At 46.3% G+C, this 27,077-nt stretch overlaps 6 protein-coding genes across 7 annotated transcripts; all 6 read left to right on the top strand.

The window, feature by feature from the left end:
• The first annotated feature begins 217 nt into the window (after positions 1–217).
• On the top strand, positions 218–8,081 carry strap (serine/threonine kinase receptor associated protein). The gene is made up of 9 exons (XM_030342161.1): positions 218–672; positions 774–909; positions 2,083–2,164; positions 2,504–2,576; positions 2,861–2,960; positions 3,340–3,477; positions 5,118–5,254; positions 5,424–5,573; positions 7,300–8,081. Exons 1-9 carry the CDS (start codon positions 561–563, stop codon positions 7,359–7,361), a joined length of 990 nt encoding a protein of 329 aa, XP_030198021.1. The 5' UTR covers positions 218–560; the 3' UTR covers positions 7,362–8,081.
• A 450-nt stretch (positions 8,082–8,531) lies between these two features.
• tmpoa (thymopoietin a) lies at positions 8,532–21,792 on the top strand. 2 transcript variants are annotated; one of them, XM_030342115.1, is made up of 13 exons: positions 8,532–9,118; positions 13,751–13,868; positions 14,306–14,455; positions 16,375–16,523; positions 17,246–17,347; positions 18,334–18,441; positions 18,800–19,045; positions 19,134–19,211; positions 19,466–19,510; positions 19,722–19,844; positions 20,042–20,167; positions 20,584–20,684; positions 20,822–21,792. In XM_030342115.1, exons 1-13 carry the CDS (start codon positions 8,870–8,872, stop codon positions 21,240–21,242), a joined length of 2,016 nt encoding a protein of 671 aa, XP_030197975.1. In that variant the 5' UTR covers positions 8,532–8,869; the 3' UTR covers positions 21,243–21,792. The 2 variants fall into 2 exon arrangements, with proteins under 2 accessions (XP_030197975.1, XP_030197976.1); XM_030342116.1 differs by lacking the exon at positions 19,466–19,510.
• Positions 21,793–21,941: 149 nt separating this feature from the next.
• LOC115532403 (histone H3) lies at positions 21,942–22,587 on the top strand. Its single transcript, XM_030342178.1, has one exon. The coding sequence runs from the start codon at positions 22,130–22,132 to the stop codon at positions 22,538–22,540; it is 411 nt and encodes a 136-aa protein (XP_030198038.1). The 5' UTR covers positions 21,942–22,129; the 3' UTR covers positions 22,541–22,587.
• Positions 22,588–23,452: 865 nt separating this feature from the next.
• LOC115532405 (histone H2A) lies at positions 23,453–24,012 on the top strand. The gene has a single exon (XM_030342182.1). The coding sequence runs from the start codon at positions 23,484–23,486 to the stop codon at positions 23,865–23,867; it is 384 nt and encodes a 127-aa protein (XP_030198042.1). The 5' UTR covers positions 23,453–23,483; the 3' UTR covers positions 23,868–24,012.
• A 497-nt stretch (positions 24,013–24,509) lies between these two features.
• LOC115532410 (histone H4) lies at positions 24,510–25,158 on the top strand. The gene has a single exon (XM_030342187.1). The coding sequence runs from the start codon at positions 24,546–24,548 to the stop codon at positions 24,855–24,857; it is 312 nt and encodes a 103-aa protein (XP_030198047.1). The 5' UTR covers positions 24,510–24,545; the 3' UTR covers positions 24,858–25,158.
• Positions 25,159–25,495: 337 nt separating this feature from the next.
• Positions 25,496–26,012, top strand: LOC115532407 (histone H2B 1/2-like). Its single transcript, XM_030342184.1, has one exon. The coding sequence runs from the start codon at positions 25,535–25,537 to the stop codon at positions 25,910–25,912; it is 378 nt and encodes a 125-aa protein (XP_030198044.1). The 5' UTR covers positions 25,496–25,534; the 3' UTR covers positions 25,913–26,012.
• Positions 26,013–27,077: the final 1,065 nt, after the last annotated feature.

Raw genomic sequence — 27,077 nt, 5'->3', positions numbered from 1 at the left:
GTTTAAGCGGATGGTGTCCCATTCGCGCGATAAATTCAAATCATATAGTTGCGAGGGGCAACTGCTGTTTTCCCAAACGCAAACGGCAACGTGCGGACGCTCTCGCGTATTTTCCGCTGATCGTGAAGATAACATCGGAGACCTGCTGAGGTGAGCGAGGCCCGTGGTTCCCTCAGAGTGACCCTTTTATCAAACCGAAGAAGAAGAGCCTTCACCGGAAGCGGATCATCCATGTTTATTCCGCGGCGCTCGGCTAACCGAGTCCACGCTTCTTGCTAGTGAGCAGCAATGTTGTAGCTGTTAGCATTAACATTCTGCTGCTGGGAGGGCGCCCGTCGTTTCGTTTACTGACAGATCTGACTCGTTTTGATCGGCACTTCACACATATTTGTTAAGTTATTGTTATTTTACGGAGCGAACTGTTCAGTCTTCTCCACTGATTTGCCGGTTAGCATTAGACAGCTCGATCCCCTGACGCACGGCTAACTGGCACCCAGGTCCATCTGTCGGAGGTTCGTCTCGATTCATCCTTAGGTTGACTTGTGTGTTTGTGAAGAAGCATGGCGATGAGACAGACCCCGCTGACCTGCTCCGGCCACACCCGGCCCGTGGTGGACCTTGCCTTCAGCGGCATCACCCCGTTCGGCTATTTCCTAATCAGTGCCTGCAAAGGTGAGCTGACACTGTTCCACCATTAACGTCACTACAGTCACCGGGTCATACCAATGTGTCACAGTGACCCCGGAGTCAACTCATGTCCTCTCCTCCCTCAGATGGAAAGCCGATGCTAAGGCAGGGGGACACGGGGGACTGGATCGGGACGTTCCTTGGCCATAAGGGGGCCGTCTGGGGCGCCACGCTCAACACAGACGCCACTAAAGCGGCCACCGCGGCGGCAGACTTCACAGCGTGAGTCCGACTAACTGCTGCACTCCCGTGGGTCCCTGTTGCTAGGAGACAGAGATGGCTGTTCATGTTTAGAGACGTATTTTTATCCAGCGGTGAGAAACTTGTTACTTCAGCTACATATCATTCATGAGCAGGTGGGCGTTGGGCATCTTGCCCAAGGATGGAACAATGTGATTGAACCCAAAACCTTCGAGCTGAGAGTTAAACCCATGAACCGCTACACAACTGAATGGTATCACAATGTGTCCTCCTTTGGAAAATAAATAAATAATTACTCTTCCATGCTATGCATGTTTTTGGGCTTCCGATGGCTTTAACTATCTTACACTCATACAAATGTGATATTTTGTTTGTTGAAAAAGCTATTTGCCTTAAAAGGCATTCTGCTGTTGTATCGGACATCTTTGGCCTCCAGTCTTTATAATTGGCAATGATTGGGGCAGGATAGTGTAGTGGTTAAGCTCTTTAACACTGTACAGACACATTCTTGGTTCTAACCCCTATGTCGGTGGTCCACCTGTATGCATCTGTAGCTATGCTAATGCTACGCGCCACCTAGGGTGCTTTTACTGGGCTCCTCCAGCACAAGCACACCCGAGTGGTGATGGTGAAAGACGGTTTATTGTAGAAGTTGATGGATGATGGTAGTTGACCTGGCGCTCCATGATGCAATGTAGGGGATGTAGTGTGTATGGTGATGGCTGGTTTCACCTGTGCAAATTAGTGTAATCATTGACTCGGGCCAGGTGATGCTGCTTAAACCAGCCATCATCCACCAACACTCATCATCTTAGAGCAAGTTATCTAGCGCTACCTGCTCCGTAATGTAAAAAAAAATCCCCAAAGCTGGCGTGTCTGCATGTGTCATTCTCTTTGTGGAACACAAGACAGGCGTCGTTTTGTTATTCCTGTTCGTTTCGCTCACACATGCATCATGATAACGGGGGTCTTACTGCCTGCCTCCGGTCTTCCCCACTGGAGCTGCAGTCTATGGAATCTACCTGACTTCACATTGTTCCCAAATCGTCCCTAGAAATCGCGTAGTATTGCCCCAGCTATAATTCACTTGGACTGGAGCGTCTTCTGACAGGCTTAACGTTAAGACGGAAACATGCAGGTCACTGTGGGGGTTCCTCCTCATCTTCTTCTCTGCGTCTCTCCTGAATGTTGTAGGAAGGTGTGGGACGCGGTGAGCGGCGCTGAGGTTCTCACGCTGGCACACAAGCACATCGTAAAGTCTGTTCATTTCACTAAGGTAGGTCCAGACCGCCCCATGCCTGCTGCTCTCTCCTCACAATAAACAACTCAAGGGGAGTGTTATGCCACCAGGTCTGACTGTGATTAGCGGTTAGAAGCGGATAGATCAGCCTACCAAGTGGACTGCAGCAAAAGCAGCTGATCTATCTAAAATACATCTAGGTTGGATATTCCGTTTGAAATGGCCAATAACACTCACACCTGGTGGCATAATATCAACGCATAACCGAATGCAGCACAATATCATCACACCTTCATTCAATCATGTAGTTTATACCAAAAGTGTGTTGAACGACTGAGGCCTCATTATTTCAGTCTCGCTCTCTTTCTCTCTCAGGACAGTAACTGTCTGCTGACTGGCGGAAATGACAAAGTAATAAGGATCTACGACCTTAACCAACCAGAAGAGGGTGAGCAGCTGTTTCACGCAGTTGTGGCTGCAGGACTCTCCTTTGCCAGCTGTGGATGACCCATAACCTAATTACCAGCCTATTTTCCCTGAGCTTTAAAGGGGCTCTATTCTTACCCTGCCAGTTGCATAGTTGGAGGAACACTTCAAACTTTGTAATGTTATGAAATAAGGGCCCTGTAAACGCAACCGGTTATTCAGGCCAACGTCTTCTTGTCAATGTCGTTCAACAAAGTATTGATGATTAAATAAACGTCTTGCTCCTTTCTTATATTTTCCCCCCAGCACCCCAGGAGATCCCTGGCCACACGGCATCCATTAAGAGAGCTCTGTGGTGCCACGACGACAAGCACATCCTGTCAGCCTCTGAAGACCGAACCGTCCGGTCAGTGGGCCAAGCTCAGCATGGGTCTCTCTCCCCCCCCCCCCCCCAGTGAAGGCTGATGAATTTACAGTGGTCAATGGATTGTCATCTCCATATTTATTGAAGATTAGGATTCATATTGAAGCAGTCCCTCATTTGGTTTATCGATTTGATGACTTCTAATTCATGTGAGGAGTGGATAAGCAACAATTGGTGACTAGAATTTAATTTGATGTGATCTAAACTATTCTGTGCATCCTCACTTACTTTAAGGGGATAATGGTTTTGCTTTTCATTATGCAGACGGTAGCAAACGGCAAAGTGTTCTCTATGAAGCCCAGCAGTGTGATCTCAGTGGAAGTACCATATTAGAAAGTGTTTGTTGTCCGTCTGTGTTTAGACTTTGGGACCGGAACATACCTGAGGCTGTGAAGACGCTGTCCTTCGACACGTCGGTGAGCAGCATGGAGTACCTGGCGGACGGGGACGTCGTGCTCATCACCTACGGCAAGACCATCGCCTTCTACAACGCACACAGGTACAGTACAATACACAGAGGTACGCACCATGCCTCTACAACCCAAAGGTACACAACATCACCTCTACAACACACAGGAAAACAACATAATCTCCACAACACAGAGGTACACAACATCACCTCTATAACAAACATAGGTACATAACGTGACCTCTACAACAAACAGGTAAACAACATCACCTCCACAACATACAGGTTAACAATATCACCTCTATAACACACATAGGTACATAACGTAACTTTTATAACTAGGGCCCTATGAATTCCGCGATAACGAAAACGCAGACGGAATCACGGAATCGGACAATAAAAACGGAATCTACAGACAATTATTATTTTTTCTTTTCTTTTATTTTTATTAAGCAGGAAAGTATTAAAAGTAACAAAGTTACAATTTAAAACGGGCCTGTCTTAGTAAAATAACAGATTTCCAGCAGGTTCCTGTTCTTCAGCACATATAACATGCAACAGGGACAAGGCACATCACACGTCACATTTACAATATGCAGCGGAATGCAGCGGAATTCGCCATTATTTTGGTGAAATTTCAGTTTTGAGGGAAAAGGGAACCAACACAGGTGACATTAACGTCGCTGAATGTTTAGCAGTCACTCCCACAACAATGTTAAAAAAAAATCCCCGGTCTACCACGCCAACAATAGGTCCCGCTCCTAACAAGAATCCGAAGAAGAAGTTGAAGCGCCCGTAATTCGGTTCTAACCCCAAATTCAGAGCCGAACAATATCCAAAACACTTCTATCACTCAGGTGATCAGCTGTTTTGTAGAATATGTCAACATACTATCGATTGTAAACGCAAAGATACGTGCGATGACCACTTGAAGTCCAAAATCCATGTAAAAGACGATGAACAACAAACGAACAACGCATCATCTTGGGTTTTAGGGGGTTATGAAGAAAAAAATGTGTCTCATTGGTCAAGTATTGAGTCAGAAGGCTGCATTCATAATCCCCAAAACATCTCTATAGGGGTTTGTTTTTCTCCAGGGACAGGCTGAGATTATATAAAATAATTCTGGAGACTAAATTTGCTGTTTTACAGGAGGATATTTTTAAACAAAAAGCAAGGCTCCAGACTAACATTTTCTACTGGTGGCACTGGTCCCAGTTTTTCATTTGTTGGCACCCTACGAAATTGGGAGCCAACCCTATTTTTGCAGATTTGACTTCGGATCGGCATCCACCGACCGTCCGTCTGTAAACATTCATTCAATTACTTTCAATTAGTTCATGTTTTTTTACTCCTCCTATATCAGAAATATATTCATGTTACAATACATTTATCCTTTCCTGCTGATCCGTCATCCAGCATAGTGCCTTGGTGTGTTTTGTTTGAATGCTATTCCTTTGAGCTTTGCTCGGTGTACAAACCACATTTCTAGCCATGTGTCTGAACTGGAACAGAGCTGGTTCGCGTTTCCAATGAGAGCACTTCAGTGCTGAGGCCTGCCTCTCTGTAGCACTCAAACCTTCATTACCCCCCCCCCCCATCACTAAACAGTGGCACAGTGGCCCGGATGAGCCCCGCTTTACAATGAAACTCTGCACTCACCGAGTCGGACTGAGAGTGGATCCCACAGCCACTGACTTCCTGTGTGTGTGTGTGTGTGTGTGTTGCAGCCTGGAACTGATCAAGACCATAGTCACCCCGGCAAACATCCACTCCGCCTCGCTGCACCCGGAGAAGGACTTCATCGTTGCCGGCGGCGACGACTTCAAGCTGTACAAGTATGACTACGGCACCTCGGAGGAGCTCGGTGAGTACATGACCTACGCTCCATGTACGATGGGCGTCGCTGCATTAATAATAATAATAATAATAATAATAAATGAAATTTATATAGCGCCTAATATGGTACTCTAAGACGCTTTGACTATTTACGTTTTTTATTCATGCTCCACGTCTGTCCTGTGCTCCGACCCCAGAGTCGTATAAGGGCCACTTCGGGCCGGTCCACTGCGTCCGGTTCAGCCCGGACGGGGAGCTGTACGCCAGCGGCTCTGAGGACGGCACTCTGCGGCTGTGGCAGACTGCCGTGGGCAAGACCTACGGCCTGTGGAAGTGTGTCCTGCCAGGTAACCTCACGTCTTGATGCAGTCCGTTACATCGCCCGCACACATGGCCGCCATAAGATCTGCCTCATTCATTCATTCATTCAATTACATTTTGTTTGTATAGCACTTAATCCCAAGTTGAGTCTCAAGGGCTTAACAGGCCGTATATGTATGACACTTCCCTGGCCCCAGCCCAAAAGAGGGCACGAAAAAAACTCCCTTAATTAGAAAGGAAAAGATGATCGCAGATTCAGGGATTTTCCACTCCTTCCAGGGATGATCAGGACTGCAATTGGTGCATGTCATAATTGATATGCATGCATACAGGCAAAAAAAATATATTGCTGATAGGGTGCTGGCCGGTTAACCATAAGGAGAGTCGAGGCATCCAGTCGCAGTCACTGCAACACGCAAGAACAAACAGAATAAGAAATTGGAAGGGGAAAGTGCTTACAAAAAGGTAGACTACTGGTCATCTTGTGACTACACAAACAAACACAAGATCTGGGGACATCTTTAGGGGAAGGTGTATGATATAATTATGTCTCAAACTATGCAGGCTTATCTACAGAATAACTAACATAAAATACGATGCTATTGCTGTTCCCAAACTGGCTGTCCACATCCCTCTTTATAAATTAATGTAATCCTTCCTCACGGCTTATAGACCTAGCCTAGTAACACCAAGTTAAGAATAGCAAGCTTCTAACGGGCATCAATAATCGCTAGTCTATTACTCAACACTGCCTAGTAGTTGGATGGATGTAATTGGGTTTATTATGTATGAAAGCAGAATGGGGAAAATGATTTATAGACTACTGCTGCCACCCGGTGGCAGAATAGTACGTAGCAGCCCATGATCTATTGGAAACTTTATAAGATGCACTCTAGCTTGACTATACAAGTTGCTTATTGACGCTCAAATCTGTGTGGCCTAACATGTTTACTCCCATATGTCTTGGAATCCAAGTATTACTCTTGATAAGGAGGATCTAAAATGTTTGTCATGTGGTGAGGTGCATTCAACAATGCTTGGAGTGTGTGTACAGAACTTTGGTAACATTGGTATACTGTCCCATTCTAAGGCCTCAAGTATTAAAGATTTTTGAATGAGGTAATTGTAGTAGAAGCATAGTGACTGAGACGGCTGTAGATACGAATCAAGAGGCATTATTTGGATTTGGAGAATCCTTTTTCCTGTCTATCACATCTGCCCACACATTTCCTCTCAATGGTGGAGAAATGCAGAAAGGGACGGTGTATTAGTGGCATTCATTTTCAAAATCTTGCGCTCCTGTACTTTAACCCTATGTCTCTTTACCGCATGATAATTGCCCCATTCATCAAATGCATTCATCCAGAAGAGCAGTCATTCAAATCATGCCCACATTGTACATTTGCATTCAAATGTAAATTAAAGTATCATCACACAAGCCTTCCCGGTAACCGACCGAGCAGTTGGCAATAGTTTACCTCTCTTTTGTTGATTAATCCCATGGATCACAACCCTTCAGCGTGTGAGTCCCGCCCCTCAACCCTCTTTCTCATGAAGTACGTCAACGAACACAATAGCAGTTTGAGCACTGAAAGCTTAATCAGTTGCTTTTAGACAATCGTGAATTCAGATGCGTCTTTAAGGTCCCCTCTTATCTACTTGTCTAATGCTGTTTGTAGTTTTTTTAAAGCCTACTCTTTTTTGCTTGAGCATGTTTGTCTTTCTTAATCTTCTTGTGTGCGTGTTCCACAGAGGACCTGGTCTCCGAGAACCCTGAGCTGATCTACCCGGTGCCAGCCGAGATCAAGGCCTGAGCTGGCGCCCCCCTGAGGTGTGGGGGGGGGGGGGCCCTCCCCCCCCCCAAGCATGACGCAGACACAGTTTTAGTTCAAACTTTGTTGGGATCTGAGGATAACGATTCTGTGAGGGAGGGGGAGGAGCTTCTGGCCACACATGGGATTTGGGGATGAACATGGGGAGCAGAGGCCCAATATACACAGACACACATAGACACAGAGACTGACACACATAGAGACACAAACACACATAGAGACACAGAGACTGACAAACGCATAGAGACACAGAGGTAGTCACAAACAATCAGACACACAGACGATTGGTCGTCCGTCCCTAGTGCCTGAGGGTCGTCATGGCTGCCCTATGATCCACCTGAGGCCTGCCCCGACCCGGCCCCTCCCCCTTTAGGAGCTATCCCTCCCCCCGGAGCCCGACCAGGGCTGCTTGTCTTATTTTATTTCAAGTTTTTATTTCATTGATGTGAGAAGAATAAACGTGGTACATTTGCTCACGGGCGAGCCGAAGAGTGCTTTCATTTCACATTGTGTTGCTCGACCTCTGCCATATTGTTTGAGTGGTCTGTCTTGGTGATGAAATTGCTTGTTTTGGTGCCGAAACGGAAAGAAAAAGTCATTGCTGGAGTTTTCTTTTCTCCCCTGTTTTACTATGTCCAGTGATACAAATAAACAAATGCATTACTATTTTATTTCAACGTAATGTGCAAAAGAGCAAATTCATTGTGTTTATATTTATTCATACATTTTGTGATTGAAATGTGTCTCTGAAAATTTTTGTTTTGATGGTAGGGAAATATAGATGCTTCAGGTATAGGAGAGAGTTGAAAGAGCTGATGCCTTATTTAATTCATAACTTCTTTCAAAGGGAACTGTCAAACACAAATAAAGCTAATATTTTTTTAAACGCACATTGTATTGACAAATATGCACATGATGCATAAATCATGAGATGTACACGGGCAAGATACAGTAGATATTAAAAAAACTAAACTAAAGCTAGATGGCATAACAAACAAATGATTTGCATAGTTCAATACGGCCATTTTTCATCATCACTCGTATCTTCTCTCGAGTTTGAAATAATGACCAATAGCGACGGCTCTTCTAGCGATGCCTCAGCAAATCAGGTGCTCCTTCTCGCCGGTTCGCTGGTTCCGGTCACGCCCTTGTTGGGTCACGTCGACTTCCCGCGACACGCTGAGGCGCCATATGCTCTCTTATTTACCTCGGTGTAGTCGGAGTACCCCACCACAGTATTGGGACTTACTGGTGTACAAACGCTCCGTGTGTTATAATATACGTATTATAGGTATATATACTTATATTATAACACAGTTTGGTTCGGTCACTTAATTCCGACAAGTGGAGCTCTCGTGTCGGGCTTTGTACCCCTGTTCCTCACCCCCCTCAGATCGACTCTGTTACCGAGAGACCGGAGGACCCTGCAGCCGCAACCGGACTTTGTTACCGCCGGAGACCAGAGGAATCCGCGGCCACAGCCCGCCACCATGCCTCATTACCTGGAAGACCCCTCGGTCCTCACCAAGGAGAAGCTGAAGAACGAGCTGCTTATCAACAACGTGGAGCTGCCTGTCTCCAGCGCCCCGAAGGACGTTTACGTCCAGCTGTACCTGAAGCACCTCACGGTGCAGAACACGAGGAGCGGGGGGGCCCTGGACGGGGGAACCACCCTGGACGGCTTTTCCAGCGACGAGGACCTGCCCCCGCCCGTGGTCGTGAGCCGCTCCTCCGGACGGGTGAGACTTTCAAACTTTACGCACATGAGGTTGGATTCTCCCCCCCCCCCCCCCCCCCCCCCGGAAGTAGATGGGTTAGAGGTTTAAAGCTTTTAACTAAACGGGTAAAAGGTAAAGGTAAAATGATCTGAACATAGCCTTTCTAGATCAGGAGGTATATGCGTTGCAGTTCCCGCTGCACTTCCGGCTGTGACCCTTGACCTCTCTAAAGTCATCGATCACCAAATGAATCTGCGATGATGATGAAATCACAATAGAGGCTCATCATGGGGGAGCGTTGAGTTTGAATCGGACTGGGACGAAACCAGTCCGCACATTGAAACCACACTGAGATAACGGGTTTATCCGGAGTGGTTTGTCTAATCTTCGGGTTCTTGGTTCTCGCCTCACCCATTTGGTGTTCCGTTTAGTTTTCTTCGTCCTGGTTTTGAATAATACTTTCTGGCAAATTTCCATTTAAAGGTCATTAAAGCTGGAATTATATCATAATATTAAGAAAAAGTCAGTATGTCACACTTTGAGATACGCGATTTGTGTTTTTGAAAAAGCTTTCTGAACTATTTTCTTGGTCTCATTGTTGCTTCTGAAGGGCGTGGTCGACTCTCCCCACCTGCCCACAACAACATGAGACTTGGAGGGGAACACGAAGTACTCAGGCCCTGTCGACTAAATCAATTAAATATTAAATGTACATTTATTTTACACGTTGACATTATTTTGTTAAGATAATACATCCGTCACTCTACTCGTTATACGTTATAGTACATTGAAACTCAGGTTTTTGTGCTACTGTTTAACTTTTCTTGATGAGGCATTGCGTTTTGTAAATTTATAACAAAGTCTGATAATTTATTCTTAACAAAAGCCTGTATGTGTTTTGTTAAAACCAGTTTACCTTCAGATAGGATTGGCGTCCTATCTAGCTTAATGTTTTATTGAGTGATTTTAAAGCCCTCCAGGTGACAGACATTACTGCTGCCAGCTCTGTTTCTGGGCCAAGTTGCTAATGCAGCGGAGTTCTGCTTTATTGAGGAAATGCTTTCTCTGGGCTGAGTCTGTGTTGAGTGAAAGAGGGAAAAGCACAAATCACACGTGAAATTGGTTTGGTCTTTATGTCATAACGCGGTGTTCTCTTGAACGCCGTCCCCCACCATGCCTCTGAGATTATAGCCTTGTGATGGAGGCTGAAGTCTGCCTCAACTCAAACCCTGCATTCCTCACATGCTTCACATAGTTCACTCACTCACTCACACACACACACGCTCTCTTTCATACGGTCTTACGGTTCACCCATTCATCTAAAATTACTTCAACGTGAGATTAGAGCCCACTATAACAATTGGTGAAAGTACAACCAGTAGTGCCCCACGTGCAGACAAAAAAGGCATGATTATCAAATCCTTAGTTGAGGAGACGAGTCATTTTCAATTATACCTTTTGTGTGGTTCTAGTCCACCCCCTCACCCCCATGATTCCTTCTTTCCCCCTAAAGTGGAATCCCCCCCCCCCCTCCACTGTTAATCATATCAGTAGCAAAGTTGTTAATCTCTCCAACAGTTGGAAGTGTTTGAGATTCCGTCCATAAGTGCTGTGGTGAGAGCAGACGACCGTGCAGAGGGCAACCACAAACTAATCGCTGAGCTGTGACTTTTTCCACACAGCTAAGGCCTAAAAAAAATTTTTGTTTGGTTCCGGTTTCCGACCGACCCTGTCAATTTATGTGCGACCCAAATTATTTTATGAGTTTTATAATAAAAAAAAAAAAAAAAAAAAAATGTTTTAATGTAATTACGTTTTGGTACAGCACCTCTATAATTACGTTTTGGTACAGCACCTCTTCATTCTGTACAAGGATGAGCGAATTTTCTCGTTTTTAAATGAAAACAACCTACCTATCATTCGCTGCCGCTGGAAAAAATAAAATAAAAAAATAAAAATAAATTCCCTACCTACCCATGACCTCAACTGACAACCAACAGGAACCAAACTTTTTTTTTTTTTAGGCCTAAGGGGGGGGGGGGACCCACCTGGTGTAACCATGGTGACTTCAGCCAGCTGTGTTGCCAGCGGTTCCATTGGGTCATGGTTCGCGTGTTAGTGGGGGAGGGGGGATGTGAGTGTATTGGGAGCCATCTTGTTACCGAAGCTATGGGGGCTGGTAGATCATGTGTGTTGTGTAGACGATAGTTCTTAGTTGTTAGTTTCTGTATTTCTAGGGTCGAGGGCGTTTATTTGAATAGTTTGGTTTGATGGCTATTTTTCTATATTCCATACTTTTCTGCAGTCCACATGAAGCCCTTTTTCTACTTTATATTGTCTACTCTTTCTACTCTATACTTTATAACATCCTTTCGATTGTCAATAGGATGTTTTTCTATATTCTTTCAATCCATGCTGCCTGTTACTTTGTGTAGGAGTGCAGTCCACAGATTAAGCCCGCTCCAGCCATTTCCTTTTTTGTCCTTTTTACTTAGCGTTGAGGGTGTGGCATCGGGAATACCAGCCCAATATTTTTTTCCCTTTTCCCGTTCTCCCGCGTTCGCAGCTCTCGTGGAATGCTGCTGGTTACGCAACCGGCCAGCAGGCCCCCGTCCTCCAGCCTGAACCAGACACGTGCCTGGCCCGCCTCTATCCCCCTATAGCTTACTCTCTCACTGTCTCTCTCTCTCCGTCTATCGCTTACTCGCTCTCCCTCTCTCCTCTCCCCCCCATTCTGTCACATGCAATGTTAAATGTGCTGCCTGATCTATGAAGAGATAATTAGCATTGACTGGTTGAGCGTGTTCCATTATGTTGGATGCATAAACCAGCGCTATGCAACCGTTTGGCTGCAGGCCTTGGTCTGGTTTGAGGAGTTTAGAATGCTTCTACCTCCTGGAGGTTAGCAGTCGGGCTTCAAGTTAAGGCTTTCCTAGTTGTGGTTCCTCACAGGTCAAATGGATTTAGAGGGGAAGAGAATTATAATGCGTTTGTCCTTTCAGCCCTGTTTCAACTTATCAAATCCCTTTCAACAGAAGTGTTGGCTGGCGTCTGTGCTCTGGCTCCTAGCCATGCGGCCTCCTCCTCCATCTCCAAGTCCCTGAACTCCAGGCTTTACTTTGAACAGAGATTTAATTTCCTGTAGGCGGGTCTGTCTGAGGGCTAGCAAGCCTAATGTTTACACTGTGTTGCTCAATGGCTCTGCAGCGTAAAGTTGGGAAGTAGAGACTCGGGGACAGGATGTTCGCTCTCTTTACGGACAAAGTTTTGTATTTTGTTAGGGTTTGCTTGTCAAGCTCTCCTTTACTTCGATAGTTCCTTCAAGTTTGAATCCCAAGTTTTAACAAGAGATGCCACATGTGGTGACAACATACCACAAAATGTAACCATACATTTGCATTATTCTACATAAAATGTAGATAATTATCCACAGGCTCGGCAAGGCTGGGACATCAGGGCACACAATCAAACATGATGTGGCTACAAACAATCTCTCTGTTGTGTTGGGGGTCTTACTGCCACTGTGGAGGGGGTCTGTTGGTTCTATGTTGTGTAGGGGGTCTTGTTGCCCTGGCGTCTCTGTTGTGTTGGGGCTGCCCTGGGGTTTGTATCGTGTTAGGACCTGCTGGTGGTGAATGGACATGACCTGGTGGACAGGTTCTCGGCACATTCCTGACCTCGGGCCAGTCGCTGTGTAAACACGGCGGCTTTCATCTGAGCTACACGCTCAACGGCTGAACGCTGCCAAAGGAACTGCAGCCGCGTCGTACAGAGTAGTTTATGTGGTAGTAGTAGTAGTCTTGAGGGTGTGGCTTTCTTGTTTTGTCCTCTCCTGTTTGTTTGTTTGTTTGTTTGTTTGTTTGTTTGTTTGTTTGTTGAGGGCTGAAACCGACAAAGCAAAAGTGCAGTATTTAAGGATTTGCTGGCATCTAGCAGAACCGACTTGGCAGAAATATAATATAGTATTCATAAGTGTTTAAATTAGTGTGTATCGCATGAAAATAAGAATCATGTTTTCGTAACCTTGAAATGAGCCCTTTATCTACATGGGGTGCAGAAGCCATGTTTCTACAGTAGCCAAGAATGGGCAAAGTGCTCTAGAGAGGACGGGTTTTCAATTAATAATCACAATCACGCACTCGAGCCATGACTTATATTTGTATCAACTTATTAACATAATAAAATGAATGCTAGTACTTGAAATACAGGAGTTGCCAGTTGCCAAGGATCAGATTACAAGTTGATATTTTTGAGTGACAGGTTTATGACCATTTCATTAATAACTGAACAAAATTTCTAGAATTTTACCACTTGTCTACTGTCCAAAAAATGACTGCCAAAAAGATAATAATATTGAAATATACTCATCATTTCTATCTTGAAATGATAGAAGTGTTTATAGTTTTAGTTTGAAACTGTTTTTGTTATCAACACGGTAACAAGCATTTCAAGGTAACTGACTTAAACAGCCACTCCCAATCTGTAGTTAAAGTGGCAAGATTTCATGTCTTTATAGGCATGTATAATAGTTTAGCTTTTCATAATAAAACCATTAATTGGTTGCTATAAACCTGTCCATCCTAGCACCCCCTGTGTTTAAACTATACCCCGGTTGAGTCACGGAGGCTAACCACTGACATGTTGCGCCCACAGAAGGCCATCCGGAAGACGGACAAGGTCCAAATGGAGGACCTGGATGTGGCGGAGCTGACGGCTGAGGGCCTGAAGGAGGAGCTGATGAAGTACGGCGTGGACGCAGGCCCCATCGTGGGTGAGTTCACCCACGGAAATAAATGCTCCTTATCTCCTCCAACTGGTGGAACGTGTTCACCGTTCTCGTATCTGCATATCATCACCACCGACTTGGGAGCGGGCCAACGGTGCCGACTCATTCAACTGACAATTCTGACTTTGCCGGGGATCGAACTAGTAACCTAACTTAAAGGTTACAAGTCAAGTTCATGTGAGAAGTGTCTGTCTTGAAGACGGTTCACAAGGCTTTAGAGTTACGGTAGTAATCAACAGAAAATTCCAACCGGGGGGGGAAGGGTAAACAAAGATAACTATCTACCCTTTCTTATGGAATTGTGTTGCCCATCGACTCCTCCTATTGGCCGTATGGGGACCCTCAACTCCTCCTATTGGCTGTGTGTTTACCTGCGACTCCTCCTATTGGCTTAGTCTTGACCATGCGACTGTCTGTCCCAGCGTCGACCCGTCGTGTTTACGAGAAGAAGCTGCAGAGACTACAGGAAGAGAACATCTCTCCGGCAACACCTGAACTCCCGCCCATCGTCATGGAGACAGAGGCCCACCACAACGGACACGCTGACCTGGACTTCAGCGACAAGGAGGACGGTGAGTCCATCATCATCATCACTTTACATTTAGGGGCATTTGGCAGACGCATTTAACCAAAGTGATTTACAATAAGTCTGTTTGTCCGAAGAGAGAGAGACAAAAATATATCACTGTCGCTAAGGTACAGTAAGGATGTACATAGAACCAAGTGCCAAGCACTAACAATAGCTAGGTTAATCCACTCCCTGAATAAAACACAGAGGGCTAGGATAAGATGCTTCACGATGCTAAGTACTATTTTCTAGTGCAAGGACGTATGACACCCAATAAGTGTTAGAGGGGGAGGGGAAGGCTTTGCAGAGTGCAGGTGACCCTTAACAAGTTAGTCTTGAGTCTTTTGCGGCAGCTGGTCATCATCATCTTCCTCCTCTTGTCTAGGGGTGGGATCATTAATATTTATTTATCGTAACCATTTTCGATACTCCTTAACGATCCGAGTCTTTATCGATACCCCTATCGATACTTTTCTATTAATTGGTGGAAATACGACGCGTTTTTTTAGTGATGAGGAAAATATTTAGGAAATAAATAATTGTATTTTAAATTAAACAAGTAATTCTTAATAAATATTGACACCTGTAGTTTTAATTATATATATTAAAATGATTAGAGAACTATACAACTGTATTATTAATACAGAAACATGAGTAATGCAGTATTACTCATGTTTCTCACCAAAAACTCAATTGACCATTTCTCTGTTACACTTGAACGCATCGTGGTAACCTAACAGTCGTTTTACTGAGCCAACCTCAACAAATCACACAGCACATCTGAAACTTTATTTACTTTTTAAGATAACTAGATAACTAATGTCTGTGTGTGTGATTACCGCTCGTACTTTGAGTGGATGATTAAGACGGGCCCGTCTGTGTTGTGACAGGAGTCACAGGACAAGGAGGAGTTTTTCAACTCTGAGACAGTCGAAGGTTCTGCATTTGGTCTTTTTGTGATGCACAAATGCTAATGTGCTTGGCCATTGAGGTTGTGTTCCCCCCTTTATAATAAATGATTCGCCCATTCAGCCAACCTCGCGAGCAAAGTTAACTGCCAGACTTCACTTGTTTTACTTGTAATACCTGTTTGCTTACAATTCCATTCAAAAACATTGGTGGACACGCTGCAGTTATCGGATTGATTTGATTTAAATGCCGTGACGCAACTCGAGGGACACAAGATTACAACAGGACCTACAGGAGAAAAAAAAAGAATCAATGAAGGACGGGACTTGATGGTGGTATCGATAAGCCCAAACGTTACAGATTTTCGGGTTTTTGGAAAAGTGGAACCGGGTCCTTAAGAACCGGGTTTCGATCCCTACTCTTGACCTCTGTTGTCCCAGAGATGGGGATGGAGCAGGTCGTTGTGATGATACTAAAGAAATGGAATCTATACATGAATAATAATAGGATGCTACTCTATTCATCGAATGAATTAAAAATAAAAAAACAAATCAAATGGAGGAGACAAACTTTCTGGGTAATCACTCATCACCTGCTGTAGTTTGAGGTGTGATGTTTTTCCATTTAACCTCTTATCTTTTCATCCGCATAGTGGACATACTTCAGGGACTGTTTTGTGAGATGTGCATTCCTGAGATTCCAGATCAGCAGCCCAGGGTTATGACTTTCTGTTTTGCAAGACAAAACAGAAATTAGTACCTTACCAGAAGTCACTTACCCTAAAGCATCTACTGAGTTTGGGCAGACAATTTAATCCAAGGTGACTGAAAGGCTGTAGGTGATGAATGATGCATGTCTGCTGATGGCCCCCGTCACCTTAGTGTGTGTCCGTCCGTCCATCCTTGGGGATGAGGAGTTGGTTTGTGTGCGTCCATGGTGATGAGGCGTGTGTGTCCAGCCCATTCGTGGTAGTGCGTGTGTCACCAAGCTAACCGCGGCGCCGTGTTTCTCCAGAGGAGGTCCTGGTGGTCCCCGTTCCTGAACCAGAGGTGATCCCGGAGCCGGAGCCGCTCCCCGAACCCATCCCCATCGTGGAGAGACTGGTCCGCAGCCGGGGGAAGATCCCCGTCACCACCAGGACACGGAGCAGCCAGCACCACAAGGTGAGGAGTCCTTAGGCCCTGGAGGCGGGGGACCCGGGTCCCAGAAGGGCATATGATGGGGGCGGTGGGGGGGGGGGGGGGGGGGGGGGGGGGGGGGGGATTGGGGACCCAAAAGCACCGCTCAACAGCATAGTGGACTTCATGGTCGTTGGTGTGTGGAGTGAGTTTGAGTGATGTTGTTGTTCTTTTAAAATTGCATCCAGATGTTCTCCCACTGCTCTGCGGTGCTGCCGGAGCCAAACGGCTTCACTGAAGGGTGTCAGGTTCCACATAATCACGGTTGTTGGGGTGTCATCACTACACCTGCAATTGTTTGGTTTAATTTGCTTCCAATTGTTGGATGCCAAGTCGTAAATGTGTGTTTTTCTGAACACGCATGGTTATGCTATTGGGACACGACAAGCCACGCCCCCATACCAACCGGGACGTGGTTTCAGTTTCGATATGAACTGTGGAGGGGGTTATCCTACAGAGATCAGAAGAGTCCCTTTCTCTTTCTGGGTGCTTTCCTCAGTTCTGGTGAAGTAGAGCTGCTCCCCCTGCTGGTGGGTTTGGGGAAGATAACCTGTTGAATGGGGAGAGGAAAAAAGGCAAAGGAATGTCAGAAGATTGTTGGTATGCTTCTCCTTCCCGCCGACCAGGTGTTCAAGTGTCTGAGGTGTGTGTGTGTGTGTGTGTGAATGTGTGTGTTCCTTTTTGTGTGTGTTCCTTCGTCTGAGCAGACCAGCGATTCCTCAGTGGACGAGGAGGTTCTGAATGTTAAACGCCCAAACCGCAGGACGTCGTACCGGGTCCAACTGGTTCCCAGCCTCGCCTGTCGAACCGTAAACGTCCGGTCTAGTTCTTCACATTTGGGTGGTGTCGTTTCTCCCCTGGGACTCCAAATCCAAACAAGACCATACAAGGTTTTGATCTTGCGTCCAACTGAAAAAAAGACTCTGCCCTTACCAGTATAACCAATGCATGGTGACAGCCAAACCAGTACCGTATCTGAATGGTTACAGCCAAAACCAGTACGGTATCTGACTGACCAGTCAAACCAATACCGTATCTGAATGTTACGTTTCTACTTCTGACTCAGCCACAATAAACTCATTATGTAATCAGTGTAGATTTAAACATGTTATCTCTTGTTTGACTTGCTTTGTGCGTACGGTGACCTTTCTAGGGTCAGACTGGGTGGGGAGCAGGAGGGAATGTCCTCCGTTTGAAACAGAGCTCTGTTCAGCTCCATCACTAAAGGGGAGGTCATGTGCTTCTCGGGTTGTGGTTTGGACATGGTGGTTTGGAGTTCTTCACCGGACACGTGGTGGATGCACTGGACCTTTTAGAGCGTTTACCTCTGTGATCTCTTCCACCTCGCTCTCTAAACCTCATCACTAAATACGCCCTTCTTCATACTTCAAGTTGACTCGGGTCTTTTGTCTAGACTAGACCGTCCCTTTGCTTAATAGTTTCATTTAACTGGCTTCCAAACGTGACTATTTCTAGTAAAGTGGAGCTGTTGGTCTCACGTTAACAGGATTACCTCACCCTCTCACTGATCACATGATCTGATCTCTCCTCACTCTTGTCACCAACACCTTTGGCTCCTCCTTCCTCTCCTTCTTGGTCTTTTCTTCACAACATGTGTATCTGCTGTCAGTATCCGACTTTCTTTGGTTTGTATCTCATCGGATTTCCCTTCACATAGTTTAACATCTATATAGCACATCTAAAACTTTCTCACGATGTTCTCTGGCTTTTTGTCTTTTCTCCTGCCTCTATCTCTCAATCAGTGTTTTCTTGCCGTCTCCCTCCCTCCTGCCAGGTTGGTCCTAACAATGTGGGCTCTGTACTGGAGCCTGAGCCTCAGCCCCGCCCCCTGGTCAGTATGACTCAAACAGACCCCGCCTCCTCTCCATCCCGCAACACCCAGGTACCTCAAGGCCACGGTCTGGCCAATGGGAGCCACTCTGGGTGTTGGAATCTCTGAATTTGTATATTGATTATCATATTGGTCATTAATATGGCGATCTTACGGTCTCACGGGTGTAGTGTTTCGCATTTAACGGAGATGCCGTGTGATTATACCAGGACAAACTTTTTAGGTTCGGCCATTGTTTGTACACAGTTGAGTGTGTGGTCAAACATCAGTGTGGACGTCTGACGTCAGAAGAGACTGATCCATCTCATTCATCACAGAGTGGACATCGGAGTACAGTTGTGAAATCATTTTGTGGCACCTCTACAGCGACCACTCCTTTTTGAGACGTCTATATTATTTGCTACTTCAGAGACCGAGTGAGGACTCTGCCACTTTGAGACCGAACTCTGTGGTGTTGAAAGCACGTCAGCCCTCAGGGGGGAAGACCCCCAGGATCAAATCCTCGGGGGAGAAGACCCCCAGGATTCAATCCTCGGGGGAGAAGACCCCCAAGACCCAGCCCCCAGGAGCTTCAGGGACCCCCAAGACCCACCCCCTGGGGTCCCCAGGGACCCCCAAGACCCAGCCCTCAGAGGTCCCAGGGCCTGGCGTGAAGGTTCTCTCGCTTCTTGTTTTTCTGGCCTCTGGGTGCTCCGTGGTACTCTGTGGTTCCGTGTGTATTAAACCACCGGCCCTCCTCCCAGGACCAGAGCAGAAGGACCGCTCCTCCTCCTCCTCCTCCTCTGCTGATGAAAGGAACTCTTGACACGGCCGTGTTTGAGGTCGGATCGCACATTCCTTCACTTTCACTGTTCCGTATTATTTGATTTATTCAATGGTTGAGTTTATTTAATTGTGTACTTTGTGGCACCTGGTTTTGTTGAGGCTTCTGTGGTGTGTTGGTTTGGTTGACTCTTTTCTTTGCTGAATAGAGAGGGTTTTATTGATGTGGTTTACACAGTGAAGAAAGGGTTTCTGTCTGGTCTGAGGTTCCTCCTGTAACAACCTTTTACCGTTGTTGTATTTGCGATGGCAGGGACCTCAGCCGGCCGCCCATACTCTTTCTCAGAGAGCAGTTCTGGTGGGTAGGACTGACCCAGGCTCCATCTGGACAATTTTGTCTAGTTTGATTTTAGAACACAATCTTTTTCTATTTTCATTGTAGTCCATTTAATAGATTTGGATGCATAAGTGTTTTTTTTATGCATCCAAATGGCTATTTTACAGTACACTTAATATACATTTTTATATTTCAATTGTCATACGAGTTAAAGTTTTACTTTATTTATCAGTTAAGACCTCTGATCGAACGGTTTGACCTCACCCCCCCGGCTTCTCCCAAGACCCAAAGACACAGCCTTCCTCCTGTATTCTCTGTGGGGGGGGAGCAGGCGGCCCCTTGCACCCCAGTTCTGGTACGGATCCGACGGACTCATGGTTGTCTGGTGGCTGTTAAAAAGAGTGTGTGTGTGGGTGACGATGTGTGTATCTGTTTGTGAGAGAGTGACGATGTGTGCACAGCTTCTCTACGTCTGGCCAGAAGCGCTGTGTGTTAATCTGTCCATTCCCGTTGGTCATTCATCCACCAACGCCTGCCGTGCCCCTGGAGAAGGAGCGAATCAACGACCATGTGGAGAAGGGGAAGCGGCACAAAATCTCTCCCTTCTTCCCTGACCTCAGTCCGGTCAGGAGGCGCGGCTGTGTGGCAGTCGTTACCAAGCGACCGTACTTCGACAAGGTTACTTATCTTGAGTTTGTCCAATCACAAACCTGGGATGCAACGGGGGTGGGTGAGGCGCTGTGGTAGTTTGTGTGCACGCTCACATGGGATTCATTCACTGGGAGAACTTGTGGACATTGTGTTCTTTTTTTTGGGATTGTCACGTGGTGAGCTCTGTGGTGTCGGGTGTCTTGGCAGGCTCCCCCTGGTGGCCGTCTGACGGACCCGCAAGTAATTTCAGTCTGAAGGTACACTGGATAATCTGACTTTAATATAAGTCAAATGATGCAACCTCACGTCGGGTTCATTTGGATTTAGAGATGGGGTGTGTTGCTTGCCATGGCTGGTTTTAGAATCTTGCTTTTCAGTGGTGCATCACGCTGAGCGTCGGCTGGTGGTGTTGATGGTGTTCCTCCCTCTCCGTCTTTGTTCAGGTGGAGAAGGTGGTGGTTGCAGAACCGACCCAGAGAGCCGAAGTGAGGGACATCCTGAAGGAAGTATTTGCCAACGATTTCAACAGTCCTTCTGGAATCCTGTAAGCCAACAGGACCGCAGACACGCGCACATTAACATCCACACACTCCTGTTGTTCCACCAGGACAGTGGCCCTTTTCATCCACTTGTGACCACAGAAGATGGCTGACCACCCGTGACCTTTGACCTTTGTTTCAGCGCCTCTTGTCGAAAGCCCATCCGAGGTGCGGCCGGACGCCCCATCCAGCCCAGCGACTTCTGGCAGGACGAGAACCTGCTGCTCTCCCCGAAGAACCTCTCCACCACCACCACCACCACCACCAGCTTCTCAGAGACCCGCCACAGATCCTCCAACCTGTTCCCCTCCACCCACTCCTCCTCCTCCTCCTCCTCCTCATCCTCCTCAGCCCCCGCAGCCCCCAGACTGGTCCTCGCAGCACCCCCTGCTGGCCACGCCCCCGCAGTGCGCCGCGGCCTCTCCGTCTGGCTGAAGCTCTTCCTCCTGGTTCTGCTGGTGGCCTTCCTCTTCTTCGTCTACCAGACCATGGAGGCCGAAGTCTTGAGTCCGTTCAGCCGCTCGGAGGCGGAGCCGACCGGAACCACAGAGGGCGTGGCTTAGAACACCCAGAAAAAGGCTCCAAAAAATGTGTGTGGGGGGGGGGGAAATACAGTTCGCTTTATTTTTGTTTGTGAATCAGTCAACTATCTAAGTCTATATTCCAGTGTTTTTCCAGCCTACTCAGTCTTGAGGATGTAAACAAAGGCTAGCGTGCCACTAGCTTCGTGGTGTGAGTAAATGAACACAACGTGACTCTGGTCTCCGGACCTCGATCCAACAAGGCCGCCGTTTCCCAATTCACGCTTTTTCCTAAGTGTCAATTTGTTTGTGTGTTTGTTTTGATATGGAGATGAATATTTTATCTTCATGCGTCGATTTTCTGTTGCTATTATATCCTGCTTCAACAGAATTTGAATTGTTTGTTTTATGCAATAGGGAGAATTAACATTTCCCAATGCATGTCTTTGAATTGTATTTCTTTAACTAATATGATAATCTCATTTATTTTGAAAATGTATGATTTCGTTCCCGTTTATTTCTTTTTTGAATTATGTAAACTCAACATACAAATTATGAAATGGCTACAAATAAACGTTATTGGATTAACATGCCCGATGGATAATTTGTTCATCCAAAAAAAATGCCAGTAATCTGTCCTAGCCAACTGATTTTTGCAAATAGCCTTTTACTAAGAGGTCAAACATTAAAAATAATTTAACATCGCATCATATAAATGCCGCAAAATAAATATCGACAAAATTTAGAGCTGGTACTAGGAAAAGGGCGCCAGCTAAGTAGGCGTGTTTAAACGGTGACGTCAGAGCTCTCCATCCAATCGTTAACATTACAGGGATCGCGCCACCTTTGAAAAAGGCCAATCTGCTGGAGGAGGTGACATATACTCCTCAGTCTCTCAGAAGTTGAACACAGTCCTTCCACAAATTAAAATGGCAAGAACCAAGCAGACCGCTCGTAAGTCTACAGGTGGCAAGGCGCCCAGGAAGCAGCTCGCCACCAAGGCTGCCCGCAAGAGCGCCCCGGCCACCGGCGGCGTGAAGAAGCCCCATCGTTACAGGCCCGGGACCGTGGCCCTGAGGGAGATCCGTCGGTATCAGAAATCCACCGAGCTGCTGATCCGCAAGCTGCCCTTCCAGCGCCTGGTGAGGGAGATCGCTCAAGACTTCAAGACCGACCTCCGCTTCCAGAGCTCCGCCGTCATGGCTCTCCAGGAGGCCAGCGAGGCTTACCTCGTCGGCCTGTTCGAGGACACCAACCTGTGCGCCATCCACGCCAAGAGGGTCACCATCATGCCCAAAGACATCCAGCTGGCCCGCCGCATCCGCGGAGAACGTGCCTAAACCTACTCCGTCTGCCACCCCAACAAAGGCTCTTTTCAGAGCCACCGAAATATCTGAAGAACGTTTCTCATACCTCTATTCTGATCGCACAAACGCTATAATTAACTTCTTTCCCGATTGGTTCACCTAGAAACTTAAAGTGATTACATCTGCGGTATCTAGTAGGTTATAAGATATTCAACCTCTAGAATAGCCTATATTGGAAGATTATTTTAAATGTACATAACCTGAGGGGTGTTACTTCCACGTTTATCCATGATTACTGAGGCATGCAGAAGGCCACAGGCCAATTAATCTAATGTAATCAATTAGGTTGGCATTGGCCAACACGGTAGTATGATACTGCATCAATGATCTAAAGGTAAACCTAAAATTGTAAACCGCCAAATGGCATTCATAAGCATTGGTAAACTGCTAAACAATGTCTTTAAAGTAAGATCATGCCTTGAACAAGTAATATGACATTACTAGAGTCATGTCATACCAATCAACCAATATAATCAACCAATATGAAGCGCTAGAATATCAAATGTATGCAATTTACTATGTAATGAGTTAAATTGATTAATGTTAAAAAAAAAAAAAAAAAACTGCCGACTACAGGAGCAGTTGTATAGTTTAGAAATCAGCATTCCCAATAGTTCAGTTCCACATTTTCTGATATCCAAAGGTTTCTGTTTGGATTCGGTACGTCATCAAGAATTAACCATAATAGCTAGCCTATATATTTTAAATCTGCTTCATCTCTTCCATTTCAATGGGGGGCTATTAGCTTTTGACTAGAATACTAGCGCTACCTCTTGGGCGGGGATGTATTCGTCTGTGATTGGTCAATCCTTTTCAAGTCTGAGTCGGCCAATGAGCACGGACCTCACTGACTATATATTGTCCGGAGTGCTCTTAGAGGCATTATACTTTGAATTTCACCAGAATTTAAATCAATATGTCTGGAAGAGGCAAAACCGGCGGAAAAGCAAGGGCCAAGGCCAAGACCCGCTCATCCCGTGCCGGACTCCAGTTCCCCGTCGGTCGTGTGCACAGGCTTCTCCGCAAAGGAAACTATGCTCATCGCGTCGGTGCCGGAGCTCCCGTCTACCTGGCGGCGGTGCTCGAGTACCTGACCGCTGAGATCCTGGAGTTGGCTGGAAACGCCGCCCGCGACAACAAGAAGACCCGTATCATCCCTCGCCACCTGCAGCTGGCCGTCCGCAACGACGAGGAGCTGAACAAACTCCTCGGTGGCGTGACCATCGCCCAGGGCGGTGTGCTGCCCAACATCCAGGCCGTTCTTCTGCCCAAGAAGACCGAGAAGCCCGCCAAGAAATAAACCCCCAACCTGCCTTCAGAACCCAAAGGCTCTTTTAAGAGCCACCCTACTATACGTTAAGAGACAATCCTCTCCATGATTGATTAATCTATCCGAATCTAGCTTTCACAACAACCCGAAAAAAAATGCAACCATACTTATTAAAGGCATAGTATAGTTCCACACAACAGTGTCCTATCATGTCCTTTACAATATTGTATGATGTAAACGAGTGCGCCGAAGCTAAACTAGTTACGACAAATAAGGGTGGTGGAAGGCGCTGAGCCTTTCAATAATTAATGCTAAACCGAGTACTCAATGTCACAAAAACATCCCAATCGTCCCATTGGAGGTATTCACAATTTAATCATAACCGTCTCGTATTGCAGATGTACAACTGCTCAATACGTTATACCCTGTTATTGCTATTTTAGGTTTGTGTTGAACGTAAATACGGGATTCGTGTAGGTCTGGTATCTAACACCTTCAATCCTTTAAGATAAACATTTTACAATTACATAATCGAAGGCGTAAGCGTATAATGAAGTTAATCAAAGCATTTCCCTTTATCTACTCAGCCGCGTAATATGTGCGCCAAAAAAACCCGCCCAGTTGCTCTCACTTAGGTCCGCAACTACCCTATTTAGACACTGCGACTCAATGTAGTACTCATTCTCAGCAGCTAATCACTACTGAAAAATGTCAGGACGTGGCAAAGGAGGAAAGGGGCTCGGCAAGGGAGGCGCTAAGCGTCACCGCAAAGTCCTCCGTGATAACATCCAGGGCATCACCAAGCCCGCCATCCGCCGTCTTGCTCGTCGCGGTGGTGTGAAGCGTATCTCCGGTCTGATCTACGAGGAGACCCGCGGTGTCCTCAAGGTGTTCCTGGAGAACGTGATCCGTGACGCAGTCACATACACCGAGCACGCCAAGAGAAAGACCGTCACCGCCATGGATGTTGTCTACGCCCTGAAGAGGCAGGGCCGCACTCTGTACGGCTTCGGCGGTTAAACTACCTGACACGTGATAACGACGAAACCAAAGGCTCTTTTCAGAGCCACTCACATCCTTATGAGAAGCTTCTTCCTACTCTAAGTTATGGCAAAATTGTTTAAGACTAAGGTGAACACGGACCTCGAATTCGAAATGCAACACGTCATTAATCTAGTTCAAATGTACATGTTACTTAGTAACTTGGCAGTAGTTGAGAACCATCTAGATACCTCCCCTTTATCTACATTGCTACTTTTTTTTACGAAATAACTGATAGTAGTCCGACAAGGGGGTTTAATAAACAAATATTTATGTTTCAGTTGGTGTCTGCATATTAATGAACAGAAGCTAGGCGAAAAATTGGCTACCTGGCTACCAAGCCCAATCGTAGATTGCACGTGGTCTAGGGAAGCCGCTGTCGTTTGGCTCAGTACAAGATTCGTCACCAATGGGCCTAGTTCAAATGACCTACACAATTGGGTGCTTGCCGTTGCCATTGTGTTAACCAGCCAACAGCGCAGGGGGGGGAGCCAGCTTGGTGGTGGGCTCCTGCAAAAAACGTACCGATGCGCTAGGGCGGACCGTAGCGCATCCAATCACACCAAGGGATCTCCACATCCTATTTGCATATATTCTGTATTAGTACGCCTACTGGCGCACTGGTCATACACCATCTTTTCAGTCACACACCAACAATGCCTGAGCCTGCACCCAAACCCGCGCCCAAGAAGGGCTCAAAGAAAGCCGTCTCTAAAACCGCCGTTAAGGGAGGGAAGAAGCGCCGTAAGACCAGGAAGGAGAGCTATGCCATCTACGTGTACAAGGTGCTGAAGCAGGTCCACCCCGACACTGGCATCTCCTCCAAGGCGATGGGAATCATGAACTCCTTCGTCAACGACATCTTTGAACGTATCGCCGGTGAGGCCTCTCGTCTGGCCCACTACAACAAGCGCTCCACCATCACTTCCAGGGAGATCCAGACCGCCGTCCGCCTGCTTCTCCCCGGTGAGCTGGCCAAGCACGCCGTGTCTGAGGGCACCAAGGCTGTGACCAAGTACACCAGCTCCAAGTAGACACGATAGTTTACAAACCAAACCCAAAGGTCCTTTTAAGGACCACCCAAATGCTTCTGAAAGAGCTTCTCCTTATTTATACACGGGATCCACTGTAAATAGGCCTACAACATCGAGCATTTAATTGTGTGTAAAATTGAGGAGGTTGGTATCGACTGCGTTTTATAACTCAGAACCAGCTGCTGTGGAATTGCGGTGGGTTAAATCAGCCTGTGTATTGAGTAACATGTCATACTTCCATCCAGTCACTGGGTTCCCCCCAGATATTTTGCATGACTTTTTTGAAGGGGTTATCCCTGTGGAGTTATGTTTGTTTGAAAGAATTGATTAGAAAAAGATTCCTTACATTTGATGGACTGAAGTCGTATAAAGCTGTTCCCGTACAAATTTTCTGATAAGGTCAACAAGCCGCAGCAAATTACAAAGGCTAGCTTTGGAACTGGAAGACGCAATGGGTTGTTTAAACTTGTTTAAATATGGTCGAAGGGTTTACATGTTTAAACGTGGTCGATAGGGTTTACATGTGGGCGATAGGGTTTAAATGTGGGCGATAGGGTTTAAATGTGGGCGATAGGGTTTAAATGTGGGCGATAGTGTTTAAATGTGGTCGATAGGGTTTACATGTGGTCCATGGTGTTTAAATGTGGGCGATAGTGTTTACATGTGGTCGATAGGGTTTACATGTGGTCCATAGTGTTTAAATATGGTCGATAGTGTTTGCATGTGGACTGTGGTCGATAGTGTTTAAATGTGATCGTTAGTGTTTAATTATGGTCGATAGTGTTTAAATGTTCCTTTCCCTCTCTCCACCTCATCCCTCACTCTCCACCTCAAGCTGGTGTGTGGTGAGCGTTCTGGCGCCGATTGGCTGCCGTGCATCACCCAAATGGGTGCTACATACTGGTGGTGGTTAGTGAGGGGGCCCCCCCCCCCCCCCCCTTCACTGTAGGCGTCTTTGAGTGTCTAGAAAAGCGCTAAATAAATTCAATGAATTATTATTTATTAATTAATGGTAATGGACACGAAAGTTGGGCACTTTCACGTTTGCTACCTCTCATGATTGGGAACAATATACCATATTTGTTTTATATTTGTGTTATTCCGATTTTTCGAGTTCCTATGTGTCACAACGAAGGACCTGCTGGGGACCTTCTGAGCTGCTCAC

The sequence above is a fragment of the Gadus morhua genome, chromosome 19, assembly GCF_902167405.1.
Source record: "Gadus morhua chromosome 19, gadMor3.0, whole genome shotgun sequence".
NCBI classification, from domain to species: domain Eukaryota; kingdom Metazoa; phylum Chordata; class Actinopteri; order Gadiformes; family Gadidae; genus Gadus; species Gadus morhua.
Note: the sequence above shows the minus strand (reverse complement) of the source record. Positions and strands in the feature narration are given on the sequence as shown.

Excerpts from the sequence above, each read along its gene's own strand:
- strap (XM_030342161.1), top strand. The coding sequence starts at position 561 with ATGGCGATGAGACAGACCCCGCTGACCTGCTCCGGCCACACCCGGCCC. Across the intron at positions 2,961-3,339 it reads TCTGAAGACCGAACCGTCCG|ACTTTGGGACCGGAACATAC; the intron begins GTCAGTGGGCCA and ends GTCTGTGTTTAG. Across the intron at positions 3,478-5,117 it reads GCCTTCTACAACGCACACAG|CCTGGAACTGATCAAGACCA; the intron begins GTACAGTACAAT and ends TGTGTGTTGCAG.
- LOC115532407 (XM_030342184.1), top strand. The coding sequence starts at position 25,535 with ATGCCTGAGCCTGCACCCAAACCCGCGCCCAAGAAGGGCTCAAAGAAA.
- LOC115532405 (XM_030342182.1), top strand. The coding sequence starts at position 23,484 with ATGTCTGGAAGAGGCAAAACCGGCGGAAAAGCAAGGGCCAAGGCCAAG.
- LOC115532410 (XM_030342187.1), top strand. The coding sequence starts at position 24,546 with ATGTCAGGACGTGGCAAAGGAGGAAAGGGGCTCGGCAAGGGAGGCGCT.
- LOC115532403 (XM_030342178.1), top strand. The coding sequence starts at position 22,130 with ATGGCAAGAACCAAGCAGACCGCTCGTAAGTCTACAGGTGGCAAGGCG.
- tmpoa (XM_030342115.1), top strand. The coding sequence starts at position 8,870 with ATGCCTCATTACCTGGAAGACCCCTCGGTCCTCACCAAGGAGAAGCTG. Across the intron at positions 17,348-18,333 it reads CCAGCCTCGCCTGTCGAACC|GTTGGTCCTAACAATGTGGG; the intron begins GTAAACGTCCGG and ends CCCTCCTGCCAG. Across the intron at positions 18,442-18,799 it reads CTCCATCCCGCAACACCCAG|AGACCGAGTGAGGACTCTGC; the intron begins GTACCTCAAGGC and ends TTGCTACTTCAG.